Below are 24,259 nucleotides of genomic sequence, written 5' to 3' on the forward strand. Positions count from 1 at the left end.
AGGTTCCCCTTGCTCCGCAGTCCCATGGGGCAGTGTGGGGGAGGTCCAGGTAGAGGCTGTGCACATGATGGGTCTATTATGTCCCAGCCGAGGAACCTCAAGCTTAGGAAACCCCAAGCTTTTCAAGGGGCTGCTGGCAAACCTGTTCAACCTTTGCCCCATAAGCAGACATTATCCTTATTCTGGTCAGGAAACAGATCTGCCTCTGCCCTGGAGGGAGACTCTATCCTCCCAAGGCTGTTTGCTCTATAAACATCTTTGAAAAATACTTGGGAACGATTAATTTCTCTTGCTCAGGTTGGAAATGTAGAACACCATGGAGAATTGTCCTCCAGGTACTGGGAGAATATTGTGTTGGCAAACTTGCATCTGAGAGTCAACAAAAAGCAATGATAATAATAGTCAAGGCTCAGTCAGTTCAGTTCAGTTGCTCAGTTGTGTCTGACTCTGCAACCCCATGGACTGCAGCACGCCAGGCCTCCTTGTCCTTCACCAGCTCCCGGAGTTTACTCAAACTCATGTCCATCATCGGTGATGCCATCCAACCATCTCATCTTCTGTCGTCCCCTTCTCCTCCCACCTTCAATCTTTCCCAGCATCAGGGTCTTTTCCAATGCATCAGTTCTTCACATCAGGTGGTCGAAATATTGGAGTTTCAGCTTCAGCATCAGTCCTTCCAATGAATATTCAGGACTGATTTCCTTTAGGATTAACTGGTTGGATCTTCTTGCTGTCCAAGGGACTCAAGAGTCTTCTCCAACACCACAGTTCAAAAGCATCAGTTCTTCAGTGCTCAGATTTCTTTATAGTCCAACTCTCACATCTGTGCATGACTACCGGAAAAACCATGGCTTTGACTAGATGGACCTTTGTCAGCAAAGTAATGTCTCTGCTTTTTAATAGGCTGTCTAGGTTTGTCATAGCTTTTCTTCCAAGGAGCAAGCGTCTTTTAATTTCATGGCTACAGTTCCCATCTGCAGTGATTTTGGAGCCCAAGAAAATAAAGTCTCTCATTGTTTGCATTGTTTCCCCATCTATTTGCCACGAAGTGACAGGACTGGATGCCATGATCTTTGTTTTCTGAGTATTGGGTTTTAAGCCAACTTTTTTACTCTCCTCTTTCACTTTCATCAAGAGGCTCTTTAGTTCTTCTTCACTTTCTCCTTAAGGGTGGTGTTATCTGCATATATGAGATTATTGATATTTTTCCCAGCAATCTTGATTCCAGCTTGTGCTTCATTCAGCCGAGCATTTCTCATAATGTACTCTGCATATAAGTTACATAAGCACAGTGACGATTTACAGCCTTCATGTACTCCGTTCCAGATTTTGAACCAGTCTGTTGTTCCATGTACAGTTCTAACTGTTGCTTCCTGATGCTTCTAACTGCCGCATATAGATTTCTCAGGACGCAGATCGGGTAGTCTTGTATTCCCATCTCTTCAAGAATTTTCCACAGTTTGTTATGATCCACACAGTCAAAGGCTTTGGCATAGTCAATAAAGCAGAAGTAGATGTTTTTCTGAAACTCTCTCACTTTTTCAGTGATCCAGCAGATGTTGGCAATTTGATCTTTGGTTCCTCTGCCTTTTCTAAATCTAGCCTGAACATCTGGAAGTTCATGGTTCACATACTGTTGAAGCCTGGTTGGAGAATTTTGAGCATTATTTTGCTAGCATGTGAGATAAATGCAATTGTGCAGTAGTTTGAGCATTCTTTGGCATTGCCTTTCTTTGGGATTGGAATGAAAACTGACTTTTTCCAGTCCTGTGGCCACTGCTGAGTTTTCCAAATTTGCTGGCATATTGAGTGCAGCACTTTCACAGCATCGTCTTCCAGGATTTGAAATAGCTCAACTGAAATTCCATCACCTCCACTAACTTTGTTTGTAGTGATGCTTCTTCCTAAGGCCCACTTGACTTTGCACTCCAGGATGTCTGGCTCTAGGTGAGTGATCACACCATTGTGGTTGTCTGGGTCGTAAAGATCTTTTTTGTATAGTTCTTCTGTGTATTCTTACCACTTCTTAATATCTTCTGCTTCTGTCCATACCATTTCTGTCCTTTATTGTGCCCATCTTTGCATGAAATGTTCCCTTGGTATCTCTAATTTTCTTGAAGAGATCTCTAGTCTTTCCCATTCTGTTGTTTGCCTCTATTTCTTTGCATTGATCACTGAGGAAGGCTTTCTTATCTCTCCTTGCCGTTCTTTGGAACTCTGCATTCAAATGGGTATGTCTTTCCTTTTCGCTTCTCTTCTTTTCACAGCTATTTGTAAGGCCTCCTCAGACAACCATTTTGCCTTTTTGCATTTCTTTTTCTTGGGGATGGTCTTGATCACTGCCTCTTTTACAGTGTCTCAAACCTCCATCCATAGTTCTTCAGGCACTCTGTCTATCAGATCTAATCCCTTGAATCTATTTGTCACTTCCACTGTATAATCGTAGGGGATTTGATTTAGGTCATACCTGAATGGTCCAGTGGTTTTCTCTGCTTTCTTCAATTTAAGTCTGAATTTGGCAATAAGGAGTTCGTGATCTGAGGACACAGTCAGCTTCCGGTCTTGTTTTTGCTGACTCTATAGAGCTTCTTCATCTTTGGCTGCAAAGAATATAATCAATCTGATTTTGGTATTGACAATCTCTACACATGTCCATGTGTAGAGTCTTCTCTTGTGTTGTTGGAAGAGGGTGTTTGCTATGACCAGTGCATTCTCTTGGCAAAACTGTTAGCCTTTGACCTGCTTCATTTTGTACTCCAAGGCCAAATTTGCCTATTACTCCAGGTGTTTTTTGACTTCCTACTTTTTGCATTCCAGTGCCCTATAATGAAAAAGACACCTCTTTTTTGGTGTCAGTTCTAGAAGGTCTTATAGGTCTTCATAGAACCATTCAACTTCAGCTTCTTCAGCATTACTGGTCAAGGCATAGACTTGGATTACTGTGATATTGAATGGTTTGCCTTGGAAGGAACAGAGATCATTCTGTCATTTTTGAGACTGCATCCAAGTACTGCATTTCAGACTCTTTTGTTGACTATGATGGATACTCCCATTTCTTCTAAGGGATTCTTGCCCACAGTAGTAGATATAACGGTCATCTGAGTTAAATTCACCCATTCCAGTCCATTTTAGTTCCCTGATTCCTAAAATGTCAAAGTTCAGTCTTGCCATCTCCTGTGTGATCACTTCCAATTTGCCTTGATTCATGGAGCTCACATTCCAGGTTTCTATGCAATATTGCCCTAGTCGAGGCTAGGTTGAGTTTATTTTTGGGTTTTATCTTAATTCTGGCCAAATTCTCTTTAGCGAGGGCTTCCGTTTTGTTCAAGTGAAGTGTGTGTCTCAGCACAGGTCCCCGAGGAGAAGTCTGCGTCCATGCACTTGACCTCTCCTGCGCTCCTCCCTGTCTAGTCTCTGCCTTGGGCCTTGGGGCTGAAGACCATAGTCCTAAGGAGTGTATTCATGCATTCGTGCTAAGTTGCTTCAGTCATGTCTGACTCTTTTTGACCCCATGGACTCTAGCCCATCAGGCTCCTCTGTCCACAGGATTCTCCAGGCAAGAATACTGGAGTGGGCAGACATTCCCTTCTCCTGGGATCAAACCCTGGTCTTCTGCCTTGCAGGTGTATTCTTTACCTTCTGAGCCAATACATAGTTTCCTCAGTTACTTTTGATAATGATCTTCTACCAGAGTGGTACAATTGTTTACAATTGATGAACCAAAATATCACTATCATCCAAAGTTCGTAGTTTACGTTAGGTTTCACTCTTGGTGTTACACAGTATATGTGTGCGCTCAGTCACTTCGTCCTGTCCAACTCTTTGCAACCCTATGTACTACAGCTCTCCAGGCTCCTCGGTCCATGGGGTTCTCTCGGCAAGAATACTGGAGTCGGTTGCGTGCCGTCTTCTGGGGATCTTCCCCACTTGGGGATGGAACCCACACCTCTTAGGCCTCTTGCACTGGCAGGCTAGTTCTTTACCACTCGTGCCACCTTGGAAGCCCAGTGAGTGTGTTACAGAGAGGAATGGCCCGAGTGGAGAGCCCCCCAGATAAGACTGTGGGATCCTAGGAAGAGAGTCATCTAATTCCCTGTTTGATCTGAGTCGCCAGGTTCCTGCTTTTCTCCTCACAGCCTGACTACTCCAGCGTGTCTGGGGAGCCAGCAGCAGTGCTCGACCCACACAGGCACTGCTTTCCCAGGGTCGGGGTATATCGGATGTGGCCGCCTGAGGCTCAGTCCTCTCTGAAGGTCTGTGGGAGCGAGATTCCCCAGAACAGCAAAAGGGCCTGGGGAAGGAGGCCCCTTCGGTTACCACCTGGGAGAAACTTTGTATTTATGGCAACCCAGAGCTGAGCTCGGTCAGGAACTGTGGGGGACCGAGGCACAGCCCCATCTTCCTCCCCACTCCAGAGCAGGGTGCACTCCTGTCTCCTCTGTTCTGAGAGAAATCCTCACATGTCACTGCTGCCTGGGACCCTGGAAGCAGCCGGGGTGGCTGCTGCGGTGGGCAGGGCAGGCTCCAGCTTTCAGCTGTCCCCCTCAGGACCCACGTGCTGCCGGCACTGGGGCCTGAACACTCTCTTCTGTGAGAATGCTCTGCAGCCCTTCTTGGGACCTCACTGGGGAATGCTCTTGCATCATCTGAACTGGAATAAAAGAAAGGGATGCTCCGACTGTTTCTCCCTGTCCAGAGCTCCACAATCACAGGGTTCTGTTTGAGGTTATTGGGGGGCTGTGCATGTAGTGTTGGGGGATGGAGCGTGGTGGGAGGTGAGAGTTTTGGAGGCACTGTTCTGGGCAACAGAACTGTTCTCAAGCGCTCCTTAGGTTAGAGGTTAGAAGGGGTAGAGGGAGACAAGTGTTGTGTCTGGGCCTTGGCCTCTTCACTCGGTGGAGGGGACTTCCTGCCACTTTGAGGTATTGCGTGAGAAGGCCAGAAAATAGCAGAGCAGCTTGGATGCCTCTTAGATGGACAAGCTAGAAGCCTGAGTAAGGGCTGGGCTGAGGAGAGGCTGGAGCCAGGACATGTTCCCTACCTGCTGAGCTCGCTTCCGGATCTTTGGAGTGCTGTGTAGAGAGGACGGGGTAAGAGAGGATGGCAGGGAGGGCCCCCCTGGGGTTCTTGCTGCCCTGGTGCGGTGGGGGTCAGGTGAGTTTCCAAATCTCTGGCTGTTCAGTGCCCTGGGTGCGTTTTCCTCCTTTCTGTCATCACAGTAGCCCTTGAACTTCTGCCCAGGGAGGCCAGAAGGAAATTCAAGGGAGGATGTCTGGTTGACTTACCCTTTCTCCTTCCCTGGAGACAGTCCGAGAATTAGGACCCCTCAGAGGCTTCCGAAGGGGGCCCTCGTTGCTGAACTTTGAGTGTGACTTTCACTTTTGCCTCGGACTGACCAGAGCCTGACTTCCCGGGAACCTTCTCTCTCTCTTTGGCCCAGCCTGTGCTCGGTGAGGCTGAGGGTGCTCTGGTTTGGATTATCCAGTTTTTGCCGCCTCCCTTGCCCGGGGACAGACAGAGCTTTGTTTTGGGTGTGTGATAATGGGGCTGTGGCAGGGAGGCGGGAGGTGGTCAGAGAGCACCCACGCTGAGTTTTTATCTTGGGGGCCAGCCCATCGGTCTGGAGTTCCTGGTCTATAAGAGGCCAAGTGCCAGTTGGCCCAGAGACTAATGCGTCTTCTCCATGAGCCCTGGACTTGCAGCGCCTCCCGCCTATACCCGGCCTGATGCCTTGGGAACCGGGGTGGGATACTCGAAACCAGGCTGACATTTACCCTTCTGATTTGCAACAGAGTGGTCCCGAAATAAAGTTAGACTGCTGTGTCGCTTCTAGGGGCTGTTCCTTCTCGCCTGTCCAATTTGACATCTGCCTCTGGAAGATGCTGCTGTCCCACAAAGCCTTATAATCGTTGGCATTCTGAGCCTGACACTCAAAAATGCGCCCAAGGAAGCAGCTTGTTAGAGAGTTATGTGGAGTGGCCTCGGCGCCTGACCAGGGAGCCCAGGCTGCATTCCTGCAGAGATTCCCACTCCCATCAGCTCGCTGGGGCTGAGGGAGCGTTTCCAGGAACTTGAGTGGGGTGGGAGCTGGGGACAGAGCCAGTCAGCCTTACTGCAAAGCTTTTCAAGCGTCCGCTCTTTCTGCCTTCTTCTCTCTTGTGTCCCAAGGCTGGGGGACAGTGAGGATCAGAGGCACAAAACAACATGTAGTCTGTCGCCCAGAGGTGTCATCCAGGGAACAGTGCCCGGGCAGTTGGGAAATGGTGTCCAGCCTTGGAGGGTGGGGAATGGCTGGACCCTGAGAGCTCCCCGTCTGTGCTGTGCATTGCTGGGGAGCTGGGCCCTTCATCTGGCCCTCTCTCCTCAGTGCAAGGGAGGAGAAGAGGCTGAGAACCAGAGAAACAGCTGGTTGGACACAGGAGAGGGCTGGGGAGGGAAGCTGCAGACCCAGAGCCCTTGCCATGGGTGTGGTCTGGGAAGCTTAAGATTTGGAGAAATTCTCAGTGTGTTGACACAGACACGCACCCCTTCTCTAACTGGTTCTTCCACTTGTGTGTGTGTTGGGGGCTGGGGTGTTTGGCATCCATGGTTAATGACCACAGGAGACATGGGGAGGCATGGGGGCAGGGCTCAGTGGGACTAGGTTCTTCCTTCAAGAGGATCCCCGTGATAGGTTTGGGCTCTGACCAAGCCCCTTATAAAAAAAAGTGCAAAGCAGAAATTCTTGGCGATGTCCCTGTCCTTTGTGTCATCAGCAAAGCTGGGAAAGGGTGAGACCTCTGGCTTCTGCAGCTGGGCTTGATGAGATGGGGCTGCTCTGGGCCAGGCCTCGGGGATGGAGGCCCCACCTCTTCTCCGTCTCCCAGGGCGGCCTGGAGCATCCTTGAGGGAGCTGAGTGGGCAAGAGAGCGGGGAAGGTCTTCAGGTCTGCCAGGTTTCCCGCCTCCCATCCAGGCCCTGAGGAGTCTTCTCCAGGTTTCTCCACTCAGCGGCAGCTTCTTCAGCCTCGCTGGGGCTCTGTCCCGGAGGAGGGTTCTGAGCCAGATCCCCAGCCCTCCTGGTCTCCCAGCTCTGAGCCATCGCTTTGGGGCTGACTGGCTCTGGGCCTTGGGTGCTGCTTGGTCTCTGCACATCCCCATGCTCTTGTCACCCTTACTATCTGGACAGATGGCTGGGTGGGTTTCTGTGTGGCAGCTCCAGGAGGGTCATCAGAACAGTCCAGAAAGTGGGGTGTCAGAGGTGAATGGGGCTGTGAAAGGCTCATGCTAAGGCTGGGGAGGTGGGGCTTGGGCCAGGGCCAACCTTCATTTCCTGCAGAAATGATTAGTGGCCTGGTTATATCTGAGAGGCTGTTGAACGTAGCTGGAGAAGAAAGAGGCTGTTTCTTTCTGTCAGGCTGGGCAGGCAGGAGGAGCAGCCGTTTGAAGCTTTCCTGAAGTTTAGTTTCCAGAGGCCATACCAGGCTTGAGACCCTGGTGTTCCCAACTGTTTTCAGTTCTCAGATGATCACTGATAGGCATCTGTGACTGTCCCAGGCCTCCGTCTCCTACTTCTGTTTCTTGGAGCTTTGGCTTTTGCATTGATGTTCAAAGGGAAAAGAAGGAAGGGAGAGAAGAGGAGTGAAGGAGGGAGGAAAAGAGAGTTTGCCTCAGGACTCATATCATGGTGCTCAGAAGCCATTAGGAAGTTTAGGAACATCGTCTAAAACAGTGGTTCTTAATGGGGCAAACGCGGGTGGGGGTATAGTTTCATCCATCCATCGATATCTACCCATCCATCATCCACTTCTCCTTTGTTCCTCTTTTTCTCCTTCTTTCCTTCCATCCATCATCCATCTGTCCGACTCATCGTCCATTTATCCATCTATCTGCCCAGGGGACATTTGACAGTGTCTGGAGACGTTTTTAGTTGTTTGGTTGAGGGGATACTACTGTCCTCTAGTGAATGGAGGCCAGGGTTGTCACTGAACACCCTATAAATGCGCAGTACAGTCCACCACAACAAGAATTATCCAGCCCCAACTGGAGCAACTCTGATCTAAAGCAGTTGAGACAGGGTCATCCTGTAGGCTGGGGAAAGATGATAAGGACTCTGGCTGGTCATCCAGCCCAAAGCAGTTTAGATTTGATGAGTGTGGAATACGTGTTCTCCCTGCCCCCATCTGCTCTGTCCTGTCTCACAGGATAAGGAAGATTGTGTCCTGACTCAACAATCTTTGGTTCCCTAGCCTCACCACTACAGGACCTATGTTGGCGAGGGACCAGGAAGTACAGTCTCTCCTGATTCCTCCCTGAGTGCCCGCGATGGGGTGGGCTATAGAAAACATGCAAGGGATGTCAGGTTTCATATTTGGCTTCGTGAGGCAGGGCTGCTGGGTCAGCTCTGCTTAGTCAGGGCTCTGGAATGGAGAGAAGTCATTTTCATGGCATGACTGTTACGGGAAAATGTCTCTGCAGTTGCTGGGGGCTCTGCCTGGTGTTGAGAATCACTTAATCCAGTCCCAAATCCTTCCTTGACCCGTCTTTGACTCATTCGTTTACAGAGATCTGTACGGCTCCCATGGCAGTCTAATTAGCCGTGACTGAAATCCTCCCTTCACAGCCCCTCTGCCCCCACACCTCGGCAAAGACATTTCCTAAATTCATGGTGGTTTCTCATGATAGTGATAAAAATGAGATCTGGTGGAGCTCTTGGTTTTGGCGATTGAGAACTCTGGAGGCATAGAGGATTTGGTATCTCTCCTGTGTTCTATGCGGGGAAAGTTCACACTGCCAGGGGCCTTGTGTTGAGTCTGTTGCTTTTTCTTCTGTCCACTCCCTGAGAAGTGGCACCTGAACTCCTCTATGGTGGGAGGCACAGGGAGGTGTCTGTGGGGGCCCAGTGGTCCCCCAGGCTCATCCTGCTGCTTGGACAGAGAAGTTGGGCAAGCCCTGCTCTTGGTGTACACCTCCAGCAAAACAGTATTCTGGCCACTAGCACCTACGTCCCAAGTAGTGGTGTTGGTATAGAGCAGAGGCTGGGGAAAGACAAGACGAGGGGAGTGGAAGGCTGTATTCACTCGCAGTCCCTATGAGCCTTGTCACCACTGTGATTCTGCCACTTAACTGAGCCGGGACTCACCTTGCTCATGGTATTACTGCTTTTTAGAGAAGTCCAGGTGTATGTTGGCGGGAGGATAGGGCTTGTAGGAAGGGGTTGCCCTTCAAGGGCAGGAACGGACAGCGCTTTTTGGATTTTCTGTGGTTTCCTGGTAGTGCTAATGCAGTGCTTGTGAGGTTGGAAATGAATCCTGAGAAGAGAAGCAAGAATTCCCCCCAACTCCACCCCCCCAGCCCAAACTCCCTTCAGACCTTTCACATCTCTCGAGTGTCCCAGCAGAAGAGTTTATCACGAAAGGGGATTGATGGCCAATTGCTTTTTGCTGAGGTCCGTGGTGGAGGAGGTGGAGTGACGCTGTAGTCAGAGCAGTTCATTGAACAAGTAATACTGAGCGCTCGCCACCTGCTAGTCACTGCTCCAGTGCCGAGTTACCTTAGCGGACCAGACGAAAGCCATGTCCTGAGAGAGCTGTTGCACAGCGTGCCGGTGAGACGCAGGTCTGGTGCAGCCTGGTGCCGCCCGGCTCCCTGGAGTCCTCCACACCCACGCCCAGAGGTGGTCCTCAGGGAGCAGGGGGTGAAGAGACAGCTGCGTGACCTCTGAAAGCCTTTCCTGCCTTGAACTGTATATCTCCGGGGCTTTCGCCGAGGACGGACTGGAGCCAAGAAAAGACGCCTGCTGTTGGCTTTGTCCTCTGGCTGGGCACAGGCACGGGTGGCTGAGCCAGTCTTGTGCAATCTTTGAATTTATAAAGCAGAGGCCAGACAAGGCTGAGCTGAATTGGGGGTGGGGGGTGGTGGTTCGGCTTCTGGACTCGGAACCAGGCTCTGTTTGTAGCCTTCCCACTGCAGACGGGCAGCTGTGTGACTCATGAGCTGAAGGGCCCGGCAGAAGCCACTGTCTTTGGCTCACAGGAATTCTGCTTGTTTATTTGTGTGTGTGTGTGTGTGTGTGTGTGTGTGTGTGTGTGTTTCCTTCTTTCCTTCTCTAACTTTTACCCCTCTGCAGGAGATCTTCCCAAGGAGAATCCGTATGAGGATGTGGACTTAAAGAGCCGAAGAGCAGGACGAAAACCCCAGCAGCTGTCTGAGAACTCCTTGGACTCTTTGCACAGGATGTGGAGTCCTCAGGACAGGAAGTACAACAACCCACCCACTCAGGTAATGGCAGCCCTGATGCGCGCCTGTAGGGTCAGCTTAAGGCCAGGGCCAGCTTTTCTGCTCAGGCTTTTTCCCTCACTAGTGTTGGGCAGAGGTGACATCAGGGAAGAGCTCTGTGTTCAGGGACCTCTGCCATGTCGACATCCTTGTGGACAGTCGAGATGGGCTCTTAGGGGGCACCCAGTCCCACCTTCTTCCCTTTACTGCTGAAGCTCTAAGCTGTGAAACTAAGGTAGGAGCCCCTTTAGTCTCCTGTCTAATTATGATTTCTCCTCCTCTTCCTGGAAGCAGGAAGACAGGGCCTGAGTTGGTGTCTTAAAATTCTGAAGAGCTGATCTTAGCCCTGGCATTTAGGGGCCAGGGATAGGCCCAGTAACTGGATTTGGAGAGCCACATGGGTATCTCCAGGACCTGGAAGCGCTCCCATTGGATAAATGGCTGAGTGGATGAATCTCTGAGGAATGGACTGATGGAGGCAGAATGGGGAGAAATATGAAGAGGCAAAGGAGCCCTGAGGCTGTAGCTTGTTCTGGCTTTGAACACGACAGACAAGAGGCTGGAGGATGGAGATCCTATCTTGGACCTACCAAAGCAAGGCTGATTCTCCTAGAGAATTTAGAGCACTGGCCAGAGAATATAAAAATTATTTCTTCTGGTCTTGGAGTGACATGATTGTTTTTATAAAAGGTTTACCTTTCTAATGTGTTCTGTTCAAATAAACGTCCACTGAATGTGTGTTTCCCGACCAATTGGGTAGGAAGAGGAAATTGGGGGAGGGGAAGGGAGGAGGACTTGCTGAAGAGTGATGAGCAGCAATGCCAGATGCAGGTGGCAGGTGGAAGTCATGCCAGGTGTGCAGAGCTGCTCCCTTTCCAGCAAGCAGCAATTCCACTCAGAGTAAGGTGCCCTGTGGCGAAGGGTGTCAGTCTAGATGGAGCGAGGCAGAACACAGATCTGAGCCACACCCAGTAATGAGCAGAGTCAGCCTTGTCCCAGAGCTCAGACGGCGCCCACAGCATTCTCACTTGGCCTTCTTTTCCCACTCAGATGACAGCCCAGTTTTCTTTGTCTCTGCTTTCTGTTTTTCTGTCAGAAGTCAAGCTTCCTTTGTGGAAGCAAGTATCTAATCTTGCCCTGACCTGCTGATTAGCAGCTGAGGTCTTAGAAGAGGAAACCCTGGTCAATGGAAATTCCAGGTGGAGTTTGGGGGAAGTCAGGGAGGCTAGCCTGTGGCTCCTGTGTCCAGCTCCCAGCAGACAGGTGCCGGCCACGGCATCCATGCTGAGGCCCTCTCCTCTGTCTCCTGCCCCACGCCAGCTCTCCCTGAAACCTGGCAGCCAGTCCCTGCGCAGCGGGAACTGGTCAGAAAGGAAGAGCCACCGGCTGCCACGGTTACCCAAGAGGCACAGCCATGATGACATGCTGCTGCTGGCTCAGCTGAGCCTGCCGTCTTCTCCCTCCAGCCTCAACGAGGACAGCCTTAGCACCACCAGCGAGCTGCTGTCCAGCCGCCGGGCCCGTCGCGTCCCCAAGGTAGCTTCTGCAGGTGGAGCTGGCCGGGACTGGGCGGGTGGGCGGGCAGGCCGGCCATGGCTCTTTTCTCCCTCCCTCCCTCCCTTCCCTAATCTGCGCCTGCTTCCTTAATTCTCCTTAAATCAATTTTGGGTCCAGGCACTGGCCTTTTCTTTTTCCATCTGGCTAATTCTTTTCTTATCAATAAAGATGCACTGAGTGATTAATATGCTAGCTGGCCCCCAGGGAGTGCTCCAGGCCACTGGCTGGATGGAAGCAGTCCTTAGGAGGCTCCTCATTAGTGTGAGCATGGGGTGTACAAAGTCTCTGTGTACACAGAAACATCTGCATGCTATGAGGGACCTAGGACTCAAAGGTGGGTCTTCCTTTCTGTACCACTCTGAGTTGAGAGTTTTCAGCAGTGATTTGCACACACACATAGCCAGCCAGGCCCAGATCCCCACCCCAGAGCAGCAGGATTTAGCCAAGTGGTATTTTTAGCTTGCAAACAATGCTCTGGTATATTGGGAATTTAGCTCCTTCCTGCCGGGGCCCCAGGTGGTAGCCCAGAGGGGAAAGGCTCAGTCCTTGTTCCTGTTACTGCCTCTGAGCAGCTCTTTGTCTCAGCTGGTTCAGTGACTCCTGAGACCCAGGAGCTCCCATCCTGTCTGGTTTGATCACAGTTCCTTCCTCTGGGGAGCTAAGTGAGGAGCCTTGTCTTAGGGGCAGGAGACCACTAAGTGGACAAATAGGTAGAGAGCTACGGCTTGCCTTTGGGACCGGTGCGGCAGAGAGACAAGTACTGGGCCCCCGTGCGGGGGAGGGCGGGAGGCTTCTACCAGCAGGGGGACAGATGGCCTCTGTAAATCAGCAGCCTTTTTAGGAGCAGGGGCAGATGGCGTTAGGGTTACCTCACCCTCCCTGCTTTTCTCACCCAGCTTGTCCAAAGAATTAACTCCATCTACAATGCCAAGAGGGGAAAGAAGAGGTTAAAAAAGCTGTCTATGTCCAGCATTGAGACATCATCACTGAGAGGTAGGCCTGGACACCCTAGCTGGCTCATGTTCCTGGGGCCCCTGGGCATTAGAAGTGGGAAGATGCAAGGACTAGTCTCAGTTTCTCCTTCCATGGGCCAACTTGCCTTCTAGGAGGGTAGAGCCATGCCAAAAAGTGGCCACACAGGAGGGGAGGGCCAAAGGGAGAAGAAAGCCCTGGGAACAGTTAGTTGAGACTCTGGGCTGTGAGGCCTGTGTAGGGGGGAGGTCGGAGTGGGAATCTGTGTCCGGCCAAAGGAAAAGGCCAGACTTACTGAGCACTGTGGTCTGTTTCCCATTTTGAATCTTGGCCTCCTGGAGGCAGGACCCTTGTGTTCCAGGCCCACAGGCCTCTCTGCTGGCTCAGCCTCCAGCTTCGGCCCTCAGCTTCTCCCATATCAGGACTGGATGGATAGGAGTTTGTGTATAGATTAACACCTGCAGGCTGAGCTCTGAGGGACACTGGCCCTGGGCCATGCAGTGCCTGGCCGGTGGCCCATTGGAGCCCAGATGAGGTCCATCCCTCATGAGCTGGGCCCGGGGTGAGTGGGGGGAGTAGGGAGGGGGTCGGGGGTGGGTGCACAGAAGACATTTACCATGGGGCAGCAGCTCAGCCAGCCTGCACTCTGCTCTGACTTTTCCAGATGAAAATAGCGAGAGCGAGAGCGACTCTGACGACAGGTTCAAAGGTGAGACGTGGCTCCTAGAGAGCAGGGACCCCTTCCCAGCCCTGGTGGAAGGGTATCTATCAGCCTTTGCTGTCCCAGCGTCCCAAGGTGGCCCAGTTGGGAAGGGTATCGGCAGGCAGGATACGAGGCCAACAGAGCAAGGAGCTCTAGGGGAGTCCATTCCTTCTATCACGGAGCTTGGGCCTGCGAGCTTAAATTCAGACATCTCCCCTTTTCCAGATTTAAGGCTGGTGACCCTGCCCCTCCTTTCGTAAGCCATTCATTGTCCATCTAGGTTTGCCTGGTAAGTGTTGTGAGTCTGGAGGGTCAGAGATGTGTTCCCGGTTCCTCTTCTGCTTGTGAGAAATGTGCTGAAGTCTGAGGAACCTGGTGCTTGGGAGGCCCTCCCTGAGGCCACTCATCTTCCCTCTGCCTAAAGAGGAGAGCTGCCACCTCCCTGGAAAGTTTCTGGGACCTTCACATTCTAGGGGCCTTGGACAAATCTCTCTTCTTTCTCTACCGAGAAACCCTGCTTAGACCTTCCTAGATGATTAAGTATCGATATTGGGAGCTCCCTCCTTCCCTTCTCCTTTCATCCCCAGGCATGTGGGCAGGTGGAGTTTGGGCCTGGGGACAGAGGGAAGGGTCCAAGTCCACGAAGGTTGCTAGGGGCCCTAGGATGAAGGCTTCGTGGATGTTCGTATATTCTTGCCCTGTTGGCCCAGGGGTGTGTTGACGCCTCCCTGGGTTTGCCTGGCTCAGGGAGTCTTACTGGTCCCAGCTCGGCCTCCAGAGGCTCCGGGAGGCCCAGACCAGTAGCTCCCTGTGTCAGGGCAGACAGACAGACATCTTGCTCCTGCCAAGTCTCGCCCAGAGCTCGGGGGGTCAGGCTGTCAGGCTAGGCTTCTGCACTTAGAGGTGACCCACTGGGATGGAGCCCTGAGTGTGAGGCGGGGCGGGGGCTGATGCGGGGTCTTGTCCTGATGTGTGGCCCGCCCCCAGCCCACACACAGCGCCTGGTCCACATCCAGTCCATGCTGAAGCGTGCGCCCAGCTACCGGACCCTGGAGCTGGAGCTGCTGGAGTGGCAGGAGCGGGAGCTGTTCGAGTACTTCGTGGTGGTGTCCCTCAAGAAGAAGCCCTCCCGGAACACCTACCTCCCCGAGGTCTCCTACCAGTTTCCCAAGGTGCGACCCCTCCCTCCTTCCTGGCCTCTGCTTTTCCGCCTGGCCCATCCTGTTCTGCCATAGCGACCCACCTCACTGCCCCAGTCCTGAGTGTGGCTCCCTGGAGCCAGGAGGGAGGAGAAGTGGTGGGTTTGGGCCAGCGAGTATTCGGAAGGATGAGGGCATAGAGAACAGCCCCCAGTGTGGCTAAAATTAGATCCACGTTGTGTACAGGACTTCGAAGGTCCTGAGGAAGGGCCCCCAGCTACTACTTCTATCTTCCGTCTCTTTTTGAACCACTTTTTGAAGAAGGAAATGGCAACCCACTCCAGTACTCTTGCCTGGAAAATCCCATGGATGGAAGAGCTTGGTAGGCTACAGTCCATGGGGTCGCAAAGAGTCGGACACGACTGAGTGACTTCACCTTCACCTCACCTCACTGAGATACAATTTAATCTGTTAAATTAAAGAGATACTATTTAATCCACCTGTTTAAAGCATACCATTCAATAACTTTTAGTATATTCACAGTTATCTGACCAATTTTAGAACATTTTCATCACTCCCCAAAGAAACCGTGTACCCATCAGCATCCTCTCCACATTTCCCCCGCCTCCCTGAGCTCTTACCAGTCCTTCCCTGCTCATCCCCAGCCAGCCCAGCTGCCTGGCCTCCTTTCAGTTCCTGTAACACTCAAGCCCTTTGTCTCTGTCATTGCCCGGAATCTTCTTTTTTCCAGCTCTTCATTTGGCTACTGGCTCTTTCTCATTCTCTGCTCAAATAGTACCTCCTCCAGATCTTTCTAGATACTCTAAAGTAGCCCGCTCCACCCAGTTCTCTCTGTCGCATCACCCTGTTTATTTCCTGTGGCCCCTCTGAGACTGTGTTGTTGATTACCTCACTCTGCTGGCCAGAATGCACAGGACAGGGACGCCATCCGCTTTGTGGTCTCTTGGTAGTCCAGCACGTGGCACAGTGCCAGGCGCCACGTAGAAAGTGCTGGTTTGGCATATATTGAATGAATGAATGAATGATGACTCATCCCACACCCAGACCTCTCTGTAAAAATTGTGAGTGGGGTCAAGGGTGCTGAGAAGCATGCCAGTTGGTAGAACGCCACCTAGGACTCTCGAGGCTGGGGATGGGGGGTATATTTCTCAGCTACCCCCACCATCCCCAGCTTCCATGTCTTCTCTGATCTGTTTCTCCCCATATCCCTCTTCCTTGCAGCTGGACCGACCCACCAAGCAAATGCGGGAGGCAGAGGAGAGGCTCAAGGCCATTCCCCAGTTTTGCTTCCCTGATGCCAAGGACTGGCTCCCTGTGTCAGAGTACAGCAGGTGAGGCCCGACCTGGCAGAATCTCCTCCACCCCTGTCACAGCGGGCAGCTGGCTGGGCCCACTCTAGTCCCAGCCTCCTCTCCTACAGCAGCTTGGTCCTTCACCCCCTCCCTGGGATGGCAGCCCTTCTTCTTAGGGGCTGTTTCCTGGGTCCTGTGTACTTCCCTGATGCCAGACTTCTCCCTGTTCCAGCGAGACGTTCTCTTTCATGTTGACTGGGGAAGATGGCAGCAGACGCTTTGGTTACTGCAGGCGCTTACTGGTAAGTAGGGCCATTCGGTCCTGAGGGACTAGGCCACAGAGTTTGTATGTGTGTGCTCTCCTTTAACTTGAGCTTGTAGAAACTCTTCTGTTCTGCTGCCTTGTATAGTCCCGGAGGCCACTGTCACACACACACACACAGCCCTCCTGGGATGGCAGGACTTAAAGTGGCCACTTTGATCGGGCCCCAGGATCTGAGATAACCTATAATAAGGGAAGAGATTAGATCACTTTCTATTGGGATGCCATATGTTTTTAGCTCTTCTATACTTTTTCTTTTCATTCATTTTCTTTGGGCTTTTGAGCTCAGATTGTTAATCCTGGGTTGCAGGATCACATCAGCACAGCAGTGTGTGTGTGGGTGCATCATACTGGGGTGGAGGACAATATTCCTCACCCCAACCCCTGGCCAGCCCGATGTGTGTCCTGCACTTGATCTGGTAGGACTGGAGGCCGAACAGGGACAGAGCGGTAACTTCCTATGGGATTCTAGGAGAGATGCCTTGAGCTTAAGGAAGGGTTTTAAAAACATAGGACATGTCGTAGAGAAGCACCACCCGATCCCTCCTCCCATTAGTCCTGGGAAATAGACTGGGGCAAACAAAGTCCTGTCACACGCTCCCCTGGGGCTCACCAGGGATGTTGTTGGCTTGGGCTATTGACAGTGTTTCAAGGTTCCTGGGCCTTAGTGGGAGAAGGGGCAGATGATGGGGATCTTAGGCAAAGGTGGTATATAGCAGGGACCCCAAATGAAGGATTCAGGCTCATTCATTCGTTCATTCAAAAACATGTACCACACACCTACTGAGGGTTAGGCAAGATGCTGAAGGTGCATAAAAATGAGTTAGACCTGGATCCTATTTTCGAGGAACTTCAGGGCTTCCCTGGTGGCTCAGACAGTAAAGAATCTGCCTGCAATGCAGGAAGACCGGGTTCGATCTCTGGGTTGGGAAGATCCCCTGGAGAAGGAAATGGCAACCCACTTCAGTATTCTGCCTGGAGAATTCCATGGACAGAGGAGCCTGGTGGGGTATAGTCCATGGGGTTGCAAATAGTCGGACATGACTGAGCAACTGAGAGTGCGAGGGTGGGTTAGGTGCTTTAATAGAGAAGGTAGGATTTTCAATGTAGAAGCCTGGACAAGGGGAATGAACTATTATTTGGGATCCATTTTATGTTCCAGGCATGTCATTTTCTTTATTCCTCATAATACCATGAGGCATTGTTATATCTGTTCTGTAGATTAGGAAACTGAGACTCAGATGTGGAATGACTTGCCCAGGGTCATACAGCCAGTGAGAGCTAGAGCCAGGTTGACTGCAAGCTCTGAAACCCCAAGTCTGGAACTCCTAGATGACCCCCCAGGGTAGTCCAGGGAGAGGAATACTTGGCTATAGAATGCCTGTGAGTGGGGCCAAGGGAATGTGGAGCAGTACAAAGGCCAGGTGCGGAGCCAGGCAGGTTCACCTGGACCTGGAGGGGCCCGTTGCGAAGGCTGCTTTAGCAGGAGCAGAGATGGAGCAGAGTTGCTCCTTTGCAGTGGGCCTGCCGCCCCCAGGGAAGAGCGTGTTTGTCCTGGCGCGCTCAGAGAGGGCCTGGGCTGGGCCCCTGCCAAGGGGGCTGGCACTCGCTCGGCATTCCTACAGATTGGACACAACGATTCTAACCCAAATCCCACATACTTGATTTAATCACTTGGGGTTTTAGGGGAGGCGGGGGAGAGGGAAAAAGAGAGGAGTGAGTTTCAGGCCTAATATGGACAAAAACAGATTCTGCCTTCTCTTTAGATCTGTGACGTGTGGCCAGCAGGTTTGGAGACTGAAATAGCCCCATCTGCATTTGCTTAGCGGCCTGCATGAGGGGCCAGCACCTGCTGCTCTGCTCCCTCCCCACCCAGCCTGGCCAGGCCCTCCGGGCCTCCGAGCCAGAAACAGCCACAGAGCCCTGCCAGCCACTGGCTGGAGGAGCCGGCTCCTGTGGACTCCCTCCAGCCTGCACTGGGGGCTCCAGGCCTGGGGAGTTCTTGGCCCACCTCTCCTCCAGCTACCTACCTTTCAGATCCCTCTACGACTCTGTTCTCCTCTGCTCTGTACAGGCCTCTGTCCAGTATCTTTGTGTTTCTTTTCTTTTGTTTCTGTCAGAAGCCAGCTTACTTCAGAGGTAACAGCAAAGAGGTTACACACGCAGAGGCAGAAACAGACTCCTGGTTCCATGACTTCTAAATATCTGACCTTGGGTGATGGCTTACTAATTTTGAACCCAGTTTCCTCATCCATAAAATGGGAATAATAATGCCTAGCTAACAAGTTTTTGGAAAGTTCCAGGCCCAGGACTCAGATACGGTAAACATTCAATAAATGGTAGTTTGCTTGCTTTATCTAGTGTCAGTTTGCTTTTCTAGAATGAGGATGATCCAGAAAGGGAGAGAAGTGCAACTGAGAATAGGAATGTGTTGCAGAATGTCTCCGGTGGGGGCAGAAGACCGCCTGGCTCATTCCTAAGAATGTACACAAGCCCCTGTCCTTCCCAGCAGGCTCCTGGGGACTTGGGGATGTAAATCCACAGATCACCCTATAGCCTCTGCCACACCTCTTCATCTTTGCCAGCCCCCACCGGGGTCCTCTGGGAGGAAGGGCAGAGCCTGTGTAGCACTTGGCAGCAGCCTGGCACCTTGGGCTGGAAGGCCCAGAAGAGGCTGAAGCTGACCCCCAAAGAGTGGCCGCCTTTCCTTTGAGGGCCTGGTTGAGTAGGTGTTCAGAAGAGGCCTGGAGTCTTCTTTCACTAGAAGAGAGATCTTCACTAGAAGAGAGGTGCTTGGTCCTCAGATCCTAAGGAAAAGGAGCCAGGTGTAGTAACCACATGTTCTCTGTGTCTGTGTCTCTCTCCTTGTCCTGGCCCAGCCAAGCGGGAAAGGGCCTCGGTTGCCAGAGGTGTACTGTGTCATCAGCCGCCTTGGCTGCTTCGGCTTGTTTTCTAAGGTAAGAGGGCTCTGGCTTACTTCCTGCCCCCTTCCCCCATCTGACAGCTCCCACAGGAGTATCTACAGGCGGTTTAGATGAGAAAACCACATGTGTGTGTGTGAGAGAGAGTGAGAGAAGGCGAGAATGCAAGGGCAAGTGCAGGCGGGCTGTCTGACTCCCTCCCCGTCCACCAGCTCCTGCACGGCAGCGTCTGCTCACGTCACATCCCACCCTGGGCTGTGGGCAAGCCGAGTCCTCGGGGACAGAGACCCTGGGGGAAGCCAAGTGCCCAGGAACTCCACTCTCAAGAGGTGTTTCCTTTGCCCAGCTACTCACTCTTGGGGTCTGAAGCAAGAAATAGGGAGCACAGCCCTCACAGTGGCCAGGACCTGGGAAGGGTGGGGTGTGAAGCTCCTAGCTCCCAGCTTTTGTCCCAGACCAGTCAGATGCCAGAGTGCCCTCTTCCTTGCCCAGGAGGTAGGGAAGGGCAGTGCCCTGACCGCCTTCCTCTTTGGGCTGCTGGCGGTGGGCACAGGTCCTCGATGAGGTGGAGCGCCGGCGTGGGATCTCCGCTGCTCTGGTCTATCCCTTCATGAGAAGTCTCATGGAATCACCCTTCCCCGCCCCAGGGAAGACCATCAAAGTGAAGACCTTCCTGCCAGGGGCTGGCAACGAGGTAGGGATTTCTGCTGCCTCCTCTCTCAGGTCACGGACTGAGGCTGGGGTGGGACCTGCGAGCCCACGGCTCAGTCTCCAGGGTGTGGAACATGGCCCCTGCCTTGCTCAGCACGTTTGTACACCTAACCCACAGGGACTGAGAAAGTGAGTGACGGAACTGTGATTGTCGCTCACCTCTCTGCAACTCCCAGGGCCTTCCCTAACCTGTCTGGACTAAACTGCAGGTGCCTCTTCTTCACTCATCAGATGTTTATGGAATATGTGCTGTCTCACGGTCAGGGTTCCTGCGGACCTCGGGGCAGAGTCGTACAGTTAGAGCGGGGTACAGCTGAGTGCTTGTGGAGTTCACGGTCAAGTGGAAGAGACCAGTGTTAAATAAATACTTGCCCATAGAAACAGGTAACTCCCCAGAGTGTCAGGTGCCAAGTGACAGGACGGGGGAGTGTGTGTGACAGGACGTCTCCTTCAGACTAAGGGCCAGGGGAGGCCTCCTCTGAGGAAGGTGACCTTTTCTTAGGGACCCAGGGTGAGTGGAGTCACGTGGATGAAGTGAGGAGAGGGAGACTGAAAGAGAAGGATGTGTGTGGGAAAGGATTATGCCGGGTAGAGGGACAGCACCCAAAGGCAGAAGGTGGGAAAGTGTGTATGCTTGTCAAGGAACTGGAGAAGGCCAAGATGGTTGAGAAAGGGAGTGAGCAGGGTGGAGAAACCGCAGGGCCCGGTCACAGTGTGCTGTAGGCCAAATTCAGGGTTTTGGAAAGTATCTCAAGCTGGGTTCTAGGATCTGAGATAATGATTTTAAAAGCCCAGTCTGGCTGCTGTGTCGATAGTGGCCTGGGATGAAAAGAGGGAGACCGGCTTGGGTATTGTTGCAGGCGTATAGGCAAGAGATGAGTGGAGCTTGGATTAAGGTGTGGATGGAAAGATGGAGGAGGAAGATGGATTTGAGATGTACTTTAGAACCAGGATCAATAGCCACTTTGCAGTGGCTGGAAATGGGGAATAGTGTTAGGGAAACTTTAAGGCTGATTCGCAGCTTTCTGGCTTGAGCAACAGGGTAGTCAGTGGAGCACCTGAGGGAGGGCAGGTCTGTGAGGAGGAAGAGCTGATTTTGTGCACATTAGCAGAGAGTGTAGACGGGGAGGAGGAGAAAGTCCTGAGGGCCTCCGGCACTTAGAGGACCTGCAGTAGGGCAGCAGCGACAGGAGCCAAGGAAGGGGCCTCTCAGGAAGGAAGGAGAGATGAGATGAGGTCTGGACCAGGTGTGGCGGGCTGCCTTGACAAGACAGAATTCAGAAACTCGGGTGGTCAGGAGGCCGAGAAGCCTGACTGGACAGAGTTAAGAAGTTGGGGTTGAGAAGGGGATATGGCGTGCAGAGATAGCTTTCCAGAAGCTTGGCTGTGGGGAGGAATGGGCAGTGATTGAACGGTAACGTGGAGCCAGTTTGTTGAAGGTGGTCGTCTGTGTGCTGGTGGGAAGGGCCCAGAGAAGGAGAGAGAGGTTAAGACAGCAGCAGAGGGAGGGGTCAGTGAGACTGGGGGTGGGCAGTGGGCTCTGTGGGGAGACAGGAGAGGGGGTCCTCTCTGGTGTGATGGCAGGGAAGGGCCACGACTTATAGATCCTGGATTCTCATCTGACGGCTTCAGTTTTCTCCAAATGGGAAAGAAGGTTGTCCTCTGAGAGTGAGAGGTGGGTGCTGGGTTTGAGGAGAGCGAGAAATAAATGTATTCATTGTTATAGGCAGCGGAGAGGGTCTGACCAGAGAAGCACTGGGTTTGCTGGGAGTGGCAAGTACTATTCAAGGCCTTTCTTGTGGCATCTTTTCTCCCATCCTCTCTTGGATGAACTTTCTGCTTCATGCATGTGGCCTAGGGGCAGGACCTCTGACCCTGCCCCGAGGGCCCAACAGCAGTACCTGGGAGTCAAGTCCTTCAGGACAGGGCCCGGCCCACTCACCAGCCTCCTCTCACATCCATGAACACTGCTTCCTTTTGCCTTCTTATCTCCTTGAGCAACCAAATTAAGCATCCTATGCTCTGAGCCACTGCCCCTACCCTGCCCCCACCCCACCCCAGATGGGATGGGTACCCTTCTTCCCAGCCCTCTCGGCTCCTGTGTAGATGTAAGTTACACCTTTCCCCTGGCCTGTCACCAAGCTCATGGGCTGATTGTTCAGGCTCCTTTAGCCCCAGCAAACTATGATCTCCTTGAGGGGTGGTGAGTGAAAGGAAGCCCAGGTCCTCCAAGCTGCCTGTGTAAACGCTCACTCCCTGGAGAGTCCAGACTCTCAGGTACCAGGCATGGAGCGCCAACTGCATGCAGGCTCTCAGGAGGGAGGCTTAGGGGAGCCTCGCTGTGACTCCGGGGTAGGAGTGGGAGTAGGAGGTGTGCCGAGGCCTCTGGGGTGGTGGTGGTGTGGGATTCCTTCAGCCTACCTCACTGACATTTCCAGTGTCCCCCACATCCTGCTAATGCTGAACCTCTGGGACGTCAACGTCGGGTTGGAGAGACAGCGTGGAAACACTCTGAAAAGAGACACATCCTCGGGGCAACCTGTGCCCCTTGTGCTGTTTCCCGGATGACCGCTGAGCTCAGAGTTAGGAGGAACAAATGGGATGATGGCTAAAGCCCTTTGGGGAGAGCTCTGACTCCATAGGGCAGAGAGAGGGAGTTCCTTTTCCCTCCTGGTGCCCTGGAGGCCTACGTGTCCATGCTGCCTGAACTAGGCGGGGGCCAGGCAGGCCCTGGTGGGAGCCGCTTTGGCCTGGCCCGAGCGCCGTCAGCTCCGCCTGCTCGCATTGCCAGGGTCGTTGCCACCCTCCACCCTCATGCCTGCCCCCAGGGAAGTGCTCTCTGTGCCACATCGCCGACCTTGGGAGTGCTCTTACCGCCCCACTGGAGGGAAGATGGCTGGGTCTGGTCCTAATCAAGGAAGGCCTCTTCCTGGCCAGGCTGTGGAATAGCCAGCCATTTCCCAGTGTTTTCCTTGTTCCTGGCACAGGGATGAGACTTGCTGAAAGAGGCCAGGACAGAGCCTCTGGAAGGAAACAGTTCTTTGCCGGAAAGGGAGGGGGCATGGCAACAGGGACACTAGCATTGCCCTTCCAGAGACGGGTGAGGGGTGAGCAGAGCCGCCTAGGGGGCCGTGATCTGCTGTGGGGGTCCATCCGCGTGGGGCTGAGACAGGCAAAAGGTCAGGGAGGACCGTGCGGGGAGACTCCCCCACTCTCCTGGTTTGTAAGAGTGGTCAGCTGTCCTCCTCGCTCCCCAGAGCCTGGCCACCCCCTTCTGGAGCCTCTGACTCATTCGCAATGAGCCCTCCTGCCCGCAGGCTGGGGCCTGAGGACTGTGGAGGAGGAGACTGGGTCTTATTCTGTAGCAGGCGGGAGAGTGGAGGCCTCGGGAGAGAGACTGGGGAGGGAAGCGAGCTTCAGGCCGCTTTGTGCGGGACCCGGGAGTGGCACCCACCTGATCGGCCTGGACCCCCTTCCCCCGCCGCTCTCCTGCAGGTGTTAGAGCTGCGGCGGCCCACGGACTCCCGGCTGGAGCATGTGGACTTCGAGTGCCTTTTTACCTGCCTCAGCGTGCGTCAGCTCATCCGAATCTTCGCTTCGCTGCTGTTGGAGCGTCGGGTCATTTTTGTGGCAGATAAGCTCAGGTAGGGCCCAGCAGGCGAGGTGAAGAAGTGGGGAAGACATATCCACTAATTAATGCAGCGTGTGTATGGATCCTAGTATATGCCAGCCACTGTGTTAGTATGTGGAGTGTGTGTGTGTGTGGGGGGGGGGTGCGACTGCGCGCGTGGTGAAAGAAGGACCAAATGGAGAGCACAGGTTAGCAAACCTGGTCAGAGAGGATGACTGAGGGAGCAGGGCTTGCACGCACACAGGGTGGCAGAGATGAGGGCCTGATGGAGGACTTGGCTGGAGGGAAAAAGACAGACGCTGCTTCTTTTGCAGCAGCCAAGATTATATAGGTACAAACCTATTTGTATAGAGAGGTAAGAAAGGAAGGAGACTCCTAGCAGACAGCCACATTTCCCCCGGAGGGGGACACAAGGCTGTCTCTGTGGGATGCTGCGTTTTAAGAGAGTGATGAGCTCTGGGGAGAGCCACCGTGAGAAAGGGGTGAGGGCACTGACTAGGGGTAGTATGAGGAGTGCTGAGCCGTCCAGCGAGTGTCACCTGGAGAAGGCAGTTGAATGGAGTGACCCAGGGCGGGCACATGGCGATTTGCTAAGGATGAGGTGAGGGCCTTGAGGGTGCTGGGGAGGAGGGTGCTTGTCGGGAGGCTGGCCAGACTAGGAAAGGGCAAAAGAAGTCCAGGGACCGGAGCTGCCACTGAGGCAGGGGAGCTGGTTGAAGAAGAACCAGAAAAGA

At 53.0% G+C, this 24,259-nt stretch overlaps 1 protein-coding gene across 1 annotated transcript in view; it reads left to right on the forward strand.

Annotated features, from left to right (window-relative positions):
• The window catches only part of DENND2B (DENN domain containing 2B), a 121,265-nt gene that overhangs the window by 88,121 nt on the left and 8,885 nt on the right, over window positions 1-24,259 (forward strand). Inside the window, exons 5-14 of the mRNA XM_052652240.1 lie at window positions 10,108-10,259; window positions 11,577-11,792; window positions 12,710-12,806; window positions 13,450-13,494; window positions 14,476-14,660; window positions 15,870-15,979; window positions 16,173-16,242; window positions 19,142-19,219; window positions 19,737-19,877; window positions 23,390-23,538. Of these exons, the coding sequence (XP_052508200.1) occupies window positions 10,108-10,259; window positions 11,577-11,792; window positions 12,710-12,806; window positions 13,450-13,494; window positions 14,476-14,660; window positions 15,870-15,979; window positions 16,173-16,242; window positions 19,142-19,219; window positions 19,737-19,877; window positions 23,390-23,538 (1,243 nt within the window). The remainder of the gene's footprint in view (window positions 1-10,107; window positions 10,260-11,576; window positions 11,793-12,709; window positions 12,807-13,449; window positions 13,495-14,475; window positions 14,661-15,869; window positions 15,980-16,172; window positions 16,243-19,141; window positions 19,220-19,736; window positions 19,878-23,389; window positions 23,539-24,259) is intronic.

Source organism: Budorcas taxicolor, chromosome 15 (genome assembly GCF_023091745.1).
Source record: "Budorcas taxicolor isolate Tak-1 chromosome 15, Takin1.1, whole genome shotgun sequence".
In the NCBI taxonomy this organism is placed as follows: Eukaryota; Metazoa; Chordata; class Mammalia; order Artiodactyla; family Bovidae; genus Budorcas; species Budorcas taxicolor.